Genomic DNA, 12,128 nt, shown 5'->3' with positions numbered 1-12,128 from the left:
CCCCCAGCCCACTATCTCCTCCTGTACAGTTACTTTTCTTGAGGTGCAGGGACGGGCCCAAAACCCAGTCTGCGGTCCTCGCAGGGACCCACAGGGAGCTGCCCTGTGTAACGCTGCTGTCGTGCCGCTGCTCCGGACGGGCACGGCCAGGTGCCCACGGGATTCAACGGGCCCGGCGGAGGAAGCAAGTCTGCACAAGCCTTAGGACACGTCCAAGTCCCGCCTCGGCAGTGTGACGTCCCGCACAGCGTCTCAGCCTCTCTCTGGGGAGGGGCGCTTGGGTGAGAGGCTGAGACTGGATGCATTTTACAAAGAATGTATTCCCCCGCTCACTCGTTTCTGTCCACTGCAGTACTAATGGAATCCATGGAACCCAAAGACACTTTCGACAGAGACGTGTATCAAGCGTTACAACGTTACACTGAAAAACAACACAACTATCTCCAAAGTGACTCAGAGTGTGCCTGAGACCCAGGCACCTCCTCCCACTGCACTCACACTCTGCACTCGGCTCTTTGAATCAGCAGCTCTAGCTCCCTCGGCCTCAGATGTGGAGATGGACTCCCTTCAACCTCCTGGGCCACCCCAGTTTCAGGGCAATCTGACCCCAGCAAGGGGCGGCAACAGCTCTGAGACGAGTAAGGGCCCTGCGCTGCTGCGCTCTGAGGACCCTTTGTTTGTCAACTGTCCACTCTCTGGGGCCTTCCCCAGTTTGTCCCCAGAGGGTGGGGAGAGGTTCCAGACAGAGTGGCTGCAACCTGGTTGAGAGTCAAAAGTGAAAAGGACCATGTGGGAGAAGCACCTTCAAGGAACCCATGTTCCCAGAGCCCGCGAAAGCACCGTCCTCAGCACATCCCGACCAGGGCCTGCGGGGACAAAGGAAGACGCCACACGCCACTGGGAGCAGGTGCTCCCGCAGCTCCTGGGGAGGGGGTGGGGCGGGGCAGGGCAGGGAGGCCCACGGCCTTGTCGCTCCTGTCCTGATGGCTGAGAACCAGCACGGAACCACCCACAGAAACTACCCCGTGTGCATGAGACGTCCTCCCCAAAGGCAAAGAGGAGCTACTGTAAGCCAAGCCATGAATGCCGGGCTCACGAGTCCAACAGGTGCAGGCGGCCCTGCCCCCTCTCGAAGCAGCGAGCATTGCCAACCAGCCACCTGAGCACCTTGGCAACGGGAGGTCCTTTTATAAAGTTGGCACAACTTCATCCTGGTTCCCTGGATTCACAACAGCAGCAAGCTTCCAACACCCGGCCCGGGACAGCTGAGGTGCCCAGGGGGACCGTCTGTGATACACGAAACCACCAAGAGGCCGTCTCTCCCACACCTCACAAGTTCAGAGCCTGCTCTGCAGGCCGCCCCCGGCCACTTCCAGGGCATCTGCACTCGATGCCGTGTTGGGCGGCTGTCAGCTCACTGCCATGGTGCCCGACCACGCCTGCCCTGGGCGGGGACACCGGGCAGGAAGCAGCACTCCGCCAGTCCAGGCTCCAGGACCGTGAAGTGTGTTCCAGTAAGGACTCAGGCAGCCCCGTCACCCACTTAGGCTAACACCCTAATATCCCATAGCAGCCCTAATTCCCATCTTCCCCTGATTGGGATAAATCCCCCATGGATCCAAACAGACAAGCTCTTCACTGTGATTCAAACGCCAAAGGCCTGGAACAAGTGGTCACTGAGTGAAGTGGATTCAGCTTGTCCACACCCCTAGCCGGTGTTCCTAGTTGAAGAAGAGCAGTTGTTGAGAAGGAGGCACTATTTTGATTAAATATCCTCTTTAAAGTGGCGTGAGCGTCACAAGGTTCCCTTCTGTATCCCGTCCAGTTCACTCTATGAAGCACAAGATGTGGGCACAAGCTTGTGGCCAAAGCAACCTGTTTCTCGGGCCCTCCCATCTATATCTAGCTAAGGCCAGAAAACCAATGTCCTCTTTCCAGAACAAAGGCTGACCACTTCCTGAGCGGTAGGGCCATGACTCACTAGGGTGAGAGGGGTGGGAAGAAGGCGGAAGCAGGACACTCCCCCACTGCAGGACGGACTCCTTGCCTGCATCATCCCAACCACCAAGAGGCGACCTGCTCGGCCCCCCAAGTCAGAGGGCCCATTCCATATGTGGGAAATGACATTTAAAACCACAATGAGACACCACACATCCGCCAGAATGGCCGAGAATAAAAAAGACTGGCGGGGGGCGCCTGGGTGGCTCAGTCGTTGAGCGTCTGCCTTCGGCTCAGGTCATGATCCCAGGGTCCTGGGATCGAGCCCCGCGTCAGGCTCCCTGCTCGGCAGGAAACCTGCTTCTCCCTCTCCCACGCCCCCTGCTTGTGTTCCCTCTCTCGCTGTGTCTCTCTCTGTCAAAAAATAAATAAAATCTTAAAAAAAAAAAGAAAAAAGAAAAAAGACTGGCGGCATCAAGGGTTGGCAAGGGTGTGGGCAACCAGTGCGGGAAGGGCTGCGACACACTCCGCCCTGTGACCCAAGCAGTCCCGCTCCTGGGTATCTGCCCAAGAAACCAGCAGGCAGAGCCACACAGGGACCCGCACAAGAACACTCACAGCAGCTTTGCTCATAACGGTCAAAAACTGGAAACAGCCTGGTGTCCACCAATAAAGAACTGAGAAACTGTGTGTCACAGTGGAATACTGCTTGGCACGAAGCAGCAAGCAACGAAAACGTGCAACGTGGTCAGATCTCAGAAGCACGTTGAAGGAGGGACGTCTTCCTCCACCGAGCACATCTGTCACAAGTCCTAGAACAAGCACGTCGAGGACAAGGTGGGACAAAGCAGAGACCAGCACCTGCCTCCAGGTGGGGGAAGGGCCTGGCAGATGAGGGCTTCCAAGCACCCACACACACGCATCTGTCACAACCAGCAGGTACACACTTAAAATGTGTGCACGTCACTGCAGAGAAACTGTACATTAAGAATGGAACGTTGAGGGGCGTCTGGCTGGCTCCGCCGGAGCAGCATGTGACTCCTGAGCTCAGGGTCAGGAGTCTGAGCGCCCCGATGGGTGCAGAGAGGATGTAAAATAAATAAAGTTAAAAACAAAAAAAACACTTGAATGCTGAACTCTACATGCTGGTATGCACGCTCCAGTATTCAGGGGGGAGTGACCGATGTCTGCACTTTTCTCTGAAATACGCCCAGAAAGATGTGAACAGCTACATGAAGAAGTGTGGACAACAGAGCGCTAACTACAGAAGGGTCTGGGTGGGGGGACGTTCAGTGCTTGTAAGTCTTTTTAAGTCACTCTATGTTGGAGAAATTTTCAAACTATGAAGGCTAAGAAAAAGCCTGCAGTGAGACGCCACCTCATCCCTCTAGGGCTCAGGCGTGTGCAAGCTGGTGAGGGGCTGCTTGTGGGCTGCTGACGCTGCGCGGGGCACCCTGTGCGGGGGACACACACCGGAGCCAGCGCATCACGCTGGGCACACCCCCGGGGAGGCGTGCGGGAGCACTCACTCCAGCATGTCTGCGCTGCTCGCAGCGATGGCGGCCTCTACCATAATCAAACACTGTACGTAGGACCTGGTGTCTGTGGCTTAGACATCAAGAGCACGCTCCCCCCGGTACAGAATTATTCACACCGCAGCATGTTCGGGCCATATGGGTTACAACATAATACGGCTTAATGTGGCTGAAAAAAATCTTAATATATCCACAGGGGAACAGATGAACACTACATCCATCTCTACTTCAACAGAAAGCGTTTCTATTAAACCAATTCGCAATCCTATTTGGAAGTTTCCATTCCTGGTGAAAAACGCAACAGAGAGGAGCTCCTGGTTCCCTGCCGGCCGCGTCTCACCTGTTTCGAGTAGCCCCCATAGATGACAATGCTGCCCTGGGGGGTGATGGACATCTGGCAGCCTGACCGGGGTGCGGGCCCAGCCCCTGATGGGGACAGTCTGCTCCAAGCGAACGTGTCCAGGTTAAAGGCATACACATCATTGTAGTAGATGTAATCTCTGGTTATAACACGGGGACACAAACGAGGAGGTGGGAACATTAAAAAGTGAACCTGATTCAAATTAAAGGTAAATTTTCTGCCATTTGTAGTAAGTTATTGGTTTCATTAAAGTTTAAATCCACATGGGGCGCCTGGGTGGCTCAGTTGTTAAGCGTCTGCCTTCGGCTCAGGTCATGATCCCGGGGTCCTGGGATCGAGCCCCACATCGGGCTCCCTGCTCCACGGGAAGCCTGTTTCTCCCTCTCCCACTCCCCCTGCTTGTGTTCCCTCTCTCGCTGTGTCTCTCTCTGTCAAATTAAAAAAAAAAAAAAAGTTTAAATCCACATGAAGGGACCGCGGGCATATGTGAGTTTGCATCTGGAAACTAGAGATAATGCTAGCTTAAAGAATACAGTAATCTGCCTGGATCTGAAAGCCTTTTTAGTCTGAAAGTTATACCATACTTCCTGACAAAGTTTACAAAACCACAATCTTGCAAATCGTTACATTAGGTTTCCACGTGTGTAATTTTAAGCTCATGAATTACAGACCCAGGTGAATACTCAGACACTTAGAGCTGGGCTAGGGCTGGGAGGAGACCCTCAGCTGGGCTGAGCATTCCTGAAACCGGTGTGCCTAGAGGCCCGTCCCGGGGGCCCAGCAGCCCGGCAGCAGCAAGAGGGCCCTGCCTAGTGCGCCTGGGACTGAAGTGGCCAAGGACTCGAGTGCAGAAGGGACCTGGAGAAGGAGCCTGTGCGTGGGAAAGCAGCGGCTCGAGGATGCAGTGTTCTGATGTAACGTCATGGAGGGTCACAGGCAAAGCCAAGGGGCCTCAGGTCGGAATGACACGAGAAGAGTAAGAGGTGCTCTCCAGGTATTCAGAACAGGCAGCCAGGCCTGGAGTGAGAAGCCATCCCACAGGCTGAGCCCGAGTGGGGCGCCCCGCAGCCAGCGTGTGGAAGGGCCGCCAGGAGAGGAGCGCGGGCCAGAGGCCGGGGTCCCCTGCCGCACACAGCACGGGGCACAGGCCGCCCCCTGGCAGGTGCCCCTCCTGACTGGCACCCACGGAAACGCACCTTCTGTAGGATGGCTTTTCATACGTGAACGGAGAACACGAACGCTCAGAGTTCTGAGAAGGCATCGCTAGATTCTACTGTTTCCTCAGATTTCACCCTGCAGATTTTTAGTAAAAAAACTCTATTCTAGGGGCGCCTAGTGGCTCAGTTGGTTGGGCATCTGCCTTCGGCTCAGGTCATGATCCCACTGTCTTGGGATGGGGCCCCATGTCGGGCTCCCTGCTCAACGGGGAGCCTGCTTCTCTCTCTGCCCCTGCTCGTGCTTTCTTTCTCTCTCTCAAATAAATAAAATCTTTAAAAAAAAAAAAAATGCTGTTCTACACATAAATATCAACTGTTCTTTGGTTTTTACAAGTCAAACTAACTTGTTTCATATGGAAGGTGACTACACAGGTACCTTTACTAGTACCGTGTTTTCCTACGTGTTTTAATACTTTATAAACAATAACTTTAAGCAAGGTAACAGATGATAATAGTTTTGAAAACAGTTCTGATTTTGAAAAAGTTGCAGATTACAACCATTATAAACCTTGACCCACTTTCTAACCTGTGAGCTCCCAGGGCAAGGCCTGCGTTGGTCCCACCATCTTGCACACAAGCAGTGAATTAATGTACCAACACATTCACGAATCCCCGTGTGTGTGTGACAAATAACCCCTAGTTTTTTAAAAAAAGTGCCCAGAATAAATAATAAATGACAATCCCTTAGGTATAAACTTCTACAAACAGCCGGGGCTCTCTCATCCGATACGCCAATAACCCGCCGTGCGCCTGCAGGGCGGGAGGGCGGGCTGCCCGAAAAGGAGCAATTTTCTGTGGAGGCCACGCTGCTCTGGGCACTGGTGAGCCTGGTGTCCTCATCTATGACATGGGACCACAACCTGTTCTACCAACGGGACGGTCTTTGAGACTCGACATTAAAGCATCAGTACACCCACGTTACAGCTTTAAGGACACAAAAATCACTCCTGTTTAAGTTGAACTGAATTATACTTTTAAAATCCCCTCCAAGGGTATTTAAGAATTTATATCTCCTTTTCTCAATTAATAAAACGTCTTTAATTCATGAAGACAAACTGCAGCTTTAATTGAGCCAAATCTACACCACAACACCTCAACGAAGACTGGGGTAACGGGGGGTATGAAACACAGCAAGACTCCTAACACGGACCTCCTCCTTCACATCCACGTACAACGACGGATTTAGGAGCCAGTCATTATCAGAAAAAATCATGTGACAGAAATGTGAGCGGTACCACGACCGTTCGTATACTGATGACTCTGCTATTCCTCAAGGGGTTAGGAGACGGAAGCCTAGAACATGGCCACTGGGAGAGACATGCGCCCACCCTCCTCCACGCAGGGCCTGGTCAGGGGCAAAGCACAACACATGGGCCTTCGCCAGGCAGGACAGCCTCGCCGCGTTACACAACCCAGCACTGCATGACGATGATGACAGGAACACAGACCTGTCACCACATGTCCTGTTTCTTGGGATTGAACTCAGGACCTTCAAGAGGCTATGGTGTGGACGACAGGCTCCCAACAACCGGAGAGCCGGCGAGCCTGGCTTGGCGTGAGCACACACAGAACACACGATCACAGCAGCTCGTACCAATGTGGCCACACACGGGCACACGGGAGGCCCCTCTTCAGACATCACTGCTCTCACTGCGTTCCCCAACACTGAGAAGTTCAAAGTTATTTTAGGCCAGAGGCTCTCAGAGTGGGGTCCCCTGGCCAGCAGCAGCAGCATCACCTGCAAGTTTGCAGAAATGCAGATTCTCAGATCCCGCCCCAGGCCCACTGAGTCAGAAACCAGAGGGTGGGGCCTGGCAACCAGACTTTAACAAGCCCTGCGGGGGATGCTGTATCAGGCTAATGGTGGAGAATCCTGTGTTACATAGGACTGGCCGTATCAGTTGCAGGTCTCAGTGTAAAATAAAACTGCAGAGCCCATTATTCAATAACTATTAAGAATTTCAAGACACTGACAGCAGAGCATGGGGGCCCTGTGGGGTTGCCTCAGCTGCATATCCACAAAGCTGGCTCTGGTTTTAGGGATGGGCAGTGTTTTCCATGTGTATACAGAATGGTTCTTCCCACAAAAAGTCCACTCCTTACTGTTCCAGGAAAGAAAGATGTCCTGCTATCGGTACCAACCTTGTACTCTCATGGAAGCCACCAAAAAGGATTAACTGTCTCTTCCAGGCTACCATCCGATGTCCACTCCGACCTGAAGGGCCTCCTGTTGATCTGAAATGAAGGAAAAAAAAAAAAGACCACTTTTTACATCGATTTCGGTTTCATAAGCACCTACTGAGTACCATTCAACTTGACCACAAGTAACCCAGAGCATCCTCAGTCTACCTAGCTGCTGTAAACATGGACAATCAAATAGGAGACAGTCTCTATGACCTTGGAGTAAAGATCTCTGAGAGCAAGCAGGGACTTAGATACAGAAACTGGACTCCATTAAAACAGAAAACCTCAGCTCTTCAAAATAAACCATTACAGAATAAAAGAGCAGGAGATGCAAAGGGGGGGGGGGGGGAGAGATTTCTGCAAACACTCATCTAACCAATGACTCGCACCCAGAATACATAGAAGAACTCTTGTATCTTACAAGTAAAATAAATCCAATAAAATTATAGGCAAAAGATTTGAACAGAAGGCTGAATAAAAACAAGAAAGAAAAGACACACAAATGGCCAACAAAGACAGCAAGAGATGGTCACCTCCCTCCATCATCAGTTGTTCGGTGAACAAGCTGAAAGCACAGTGTGCTTCCTACCACAGGCCACTAGCGGCCAAAACCCAATGACAGGATCAAGTCCTCAGGAAGCACGAGCTGAGAGCTGGCTCCCTCACACAGCACGGGGGCAGGTGTAAGATGGCATGACCACTGCGACCCTTCCTTACACCGTGAAATGCACTTGGCACACCACCTGGCAATGGGATGCCAGATCCTTACTCAGATATGAAAACACAAGTGCATACAAAGACCTACATACACACATTGAGAGAAGCTTGATTCAGAACTGTCAAAAACCAAAAGCAGCCAACAGATGCCTCGACGACTGAATGACTAGTGCGGTACGTTCATACAATGGAATACTTGTCGGCAACAAAAGGGGGCTCTCTCCTGCTACACACAATACGGACAGGTCTCAAAGACATCACACTCAGCAAAAGCAGGCGTCAGAAGAGCACGTACTGTAGGATTCCACTCCTAGGAGATTCTTAAAGCAAAAATCAACCTATGGTGATGAGAGTAGCTGCCTAGGGCCAAAGATTACAAGAGGACTGACAGCAAGTGAGCAGGAGAGAACTTTGGAGTGAGAGACACCTCATCTGTCCCAAGTATGGCGGTGGTTAGACAGGTCTCTGCATTAGCTGAAACTCCTCTCTAACTGTCCAGCTAAAAGGTAGTCATTTTATTGAATGTGATTTTATCTCATTAAACCTGATATTAAAATACATGGCAATAAATAACAGAAGGGACTTTTTGAGTTCTGGTCTGGCATACAAGGGACTTGGAAGTCACAAGTCTGTCCCAACAAGTAGAAAAACTGAACAGATTGAAAGTCAACAACTCTTCTTGGATCACACACAGGTCAAAGTGTTGGCCCCAAAGTAAAGACAGACAGGTGAATACAGGAGCCACGATTCCAGAAGCGGAGGCTCACGAGCAGACTGCCAGGAAAACCTGAACTGGACGCACTGCTGGAGGCTCAGGGCAGCCACACTCAGAGTGGAACACTCCAGGGGGACCCGGTCACTCCAGGGCCCCCACCGTGCCATGAGACTTACGCGAGGGGCTCAAATGCATTCCCACAGTAAATATCACAGAAAAATCCCCTCGTGCTTCTGGCAGGGGCAGGGGAGGGGAGAAGTAACCATTCTGAAAAGCGCCTGAGCGTTCTATTCCCCCCGGGGAAAGTAGCTAACCAGAGCCCCCGGCATACTGGAGCAGTGACAGAGCCAAACTGACCCACAGAAGAGCAATGCCCAACTCCCGCTCCCTCTGGGCAGGCTGGCCCACCGACGAAGGGGAGGAAAGAAACTGAGAGGCACTTGGGGAGTTCCCAGTCCGAGGCCCGGGCTCAGTGAAGACCTGAGACCTCCTCACCGGACAAGCGCACGCCGCCCCTGCTCACACACCTCACCACCACACTCCTGAAGGCCTATTTTCGGCACCTCCTCCTAACTGGTACATCACATCCTCCTAGTGAGGGGACACTTGCAAGGCACCTGGAAAGGCAAAAACACAGTCTGAGGGTTCCAGAGCAAGCACCAGAACCAGATAGGCAGGGGTGCTGGAACCACAAGACCAGGAATTTAAAACAACTGTGATGAATACGCTAAGGGCTGCAATGGATAGAGCAGACAGCAATGCAAGGACAGATGGACAATGAAAGCGGCGAGACAGAAATCCTAAGAAAGAACCAGAAAGAAATACAAGAGATCAAACGACTAACAGAAATGCAGACAGCCCAGAATGGCTCGGACGGGTTCACGAGCAGGCCAATGTGGTTAAGAACCCCCGAGCCAGAGGATACAGCAATGAAAAGCTTGAAAACCCAAAACGAAGGAGAACCAAGACTGGGGAAAAAAACAACAGACTGTGGGACAATTATGCTAAAGGTGTAACAGAAGCACAGTGGGCTTGCCAGAAGGAGAAAACAGAGGAATAGAAGAAAAATACGAAACGATGAGAATTTCCCCAAACTGAACTCTGACATCAAATCACAAATGCACGATGGTCAGAGGACACTAAGCGGGCTACATGCCAAGAAAGGATACCTAGGCCTGTCATTCTCAAATTACAGAAAAGCAAAGATCAAGGAAAAATCCTGAAAGAAGCCACGGGAAAAACAACACTGTACCTACAGAGAAACAAAGATGAGAATCAAATCTAACCCTTGCTCAGAAACTGTGCCAGCAAGGAGAGAGTGGAATGAAGTATTTACAGTGGTGGGAGAAAAACATCAGCAACACACAACTCTGTGCTCTGCGGAAGTATCCTTCCAAAGTAAAGGAGAAATAAGACTTTTCCGACAAACCAAAATTAATGGACTTGGTTGCCCATAGACCTGCCTCACAAGAAATGAGAGAGTGAGAGAGATTTGGGTCAGTAACTTGGATCTACATAAAGGAAGGAAAAGAACTGAAGAAGGAATAAAGTGAAGGTAAAATAAAAACTTCTTTCTTACTCTTAACCGATCTAACAAATAACAGTTTGTTCCCAGTGACAGGAGCAGCGATGCATGTGACTGTGGGCTTCTATACACACATGTTCGTAAGCTTGTTCCTATCAGTGAGACAAAAGACAGCAATGATACAAGGACAAGGGAAGGAATGAAGATTATTTTGCTCTTTCAATGTATCCACACAATTCATGAAGTGGTACAGTGTTATCTGAAGGTGGACTTGGATTAGTTGTAAATGTACACTGCCAATCGTAGGGCAGCCACCAAAAACAGTAAAAACATTGGTATAACTGATATGCTAAGAAAGGAGAAAACTGGAATCCTACAACATGCTCAATTAAAACCATAAAAAACGACCAAAAAGAGTCAAAGACAAACAGAAGAACAAAGGACAAGAGCAACAAACAGAGTACAGTAACAAATACGGTACATAATCCAGTATATCAATAATCACTTTGAACATGCATGGTCTAAATGCACCATTTAAATGACAGAGATCATCAGAGTAGATCAAACACAAGACCCAGCTATGTGTTGTCTACAAGTAACCCACTTTAAACATAAAGATACATGCAGATAAAAAGTATACACATGGAGAAGATACATCATGCCGACAACTAATCAAAGAAAATTAAGAGTAACTACATTTCAGAGAGAGCAGAACTTTAAAGCAAGGAAAGTTACCAGGGATTTAGATGGGCATTACCTAAGTATACAAGGATCAACTCTCCGAAGAGACAAGACGTAACAGTTCTTAACATGTACAAACCCAACAAGAGAATGTCAAACTATATGAGGCAAAAACTAACAGAAAGCAAGGAGAAACAGACTCATCTGCTGTCACAGTTGGAAAATTCAATGCCCCTCTCTCAAAAATGGACAGACACAGCAGCAGAAATCAGCAAGGACAGAGCTGAACTCAACACCACCATCTATCAACGGAATATAACGGACATTCACAGACCACTTCATCCAACAACGGGCAGAATACGTTCTTCTCAAGCTCACCTAGAACGTTCACCATGGTAGACCACGTTCTGGGCCACAAAACACACCACAGCGAGTTGAAAAGAAGAGAAATCATACAATGTCTGTTTTTAGACCACAGTAGGATTAAACTAGAAATCAATAACAGAAAGATAGCTGGGAAATCCCCAAATACACAGAGATTAAAACAACACCCTTATAAATAACATGTGGGTCAAAGAAGAAATAGAAGAAAAATTTTTTTAAAGATTTTATTTGTCAGACAGAGAGAGAATATAGCACAAGCAGGGGCGGAAGTCACAGGCAGAGGGAGAAGCAGGCTCCCTGCTGAGCAAGGACCTCAATGAGGGACTCAATCTCAGGACCCTGAGATCATGACCTGAGCCGAAGGCAGATGCTTAACCAACTGAGCCACCCAGGCGTCCCTAAATAGGAGAAATTTTAAAATATTTTTAACTAAATGAAAATGAAAACACAATTTACCAAAATTTGTGAGATGCAGTGAAAGCAAACGCTTAGAAGGAAATCTGTAGGACTGAACGCACATATTAGAAAAGAAAAAAGATCTAAAGTCAATAATCTAATTTTCCACCTTAGGAAACTTGAAAAAGGAGAGGAAACTAAACCCAAAGTAAGCAGAAGAAAAGAAGAAGAATGAGAGCAGAAATTAGTATTGTTGAAAACTCTGGAAAATTTTGAAATATTTGGAAAATAAAGAACAACAAAGCCAAAAGCTGATTCAATAAGCCTCTAGGCAAGCTCAGAAAAAAAGAGAGAACACGGGGCGCCTGGGTGGCTCAGCCGTTAAGCATCTGCCTTTGGCCCAGGTCATGATCCTGGGGTCCTGGGATTGAGCCCCGCATCTGGCTCCCTGCTCCGCGGAGAGCCTGCTTCTCCC

The 12,128-nt window shown here is 49.6% G+C and overlaps 1 protein-coding gene across 3 annotated transcripts in view; it reads right to left on the bottom strand.

Moving 5' to 3' along the window:
- KLHDC4 (kelch domain containing 4) overlaps positions 1 to 12,128 on the bottom strand; it is a 51,205-nt gene that overhangs the window by 6,792 nt on the left and 32,285 nt on the right. For all 3 annotated transcript variants that reach the window (XM_036100924.2, XM_036100925.2, XM_036100927.2), the window contains 2 exons: positions 7,194 to 7,286; positions 3,814 to 3,973 (listed from right to left, as the gene is read on the bottom strand). In XM_036100924.2, coding sequence (XP_035956817.1) covers positions 3,814 to 3,973; positions 7,194 to 7,286 — 253 coding nt within the window. The remainder of the gene's footprint in view (positions 1 to 3,813; positions 3,974 to 7,193; positions 7,287 to 12,128) is intronic.

This window comes from Halichoerus grypus, chromosome 15, assembly GCF_964656455.1.
Source record: "Halichoerus grypus chromosome 15, mHalGry1.hap1.1, whole genome shotgun sequence".
Lineage (NCBI taxonomy): Eukaryota > Metazoa > Chordata > Mammalia > Carnivora > Phocidae > Halichoerus > Halichoerus grypus.
This window is presented reverse-complemented; position numbering and strand designations above follow the sequence as displayed.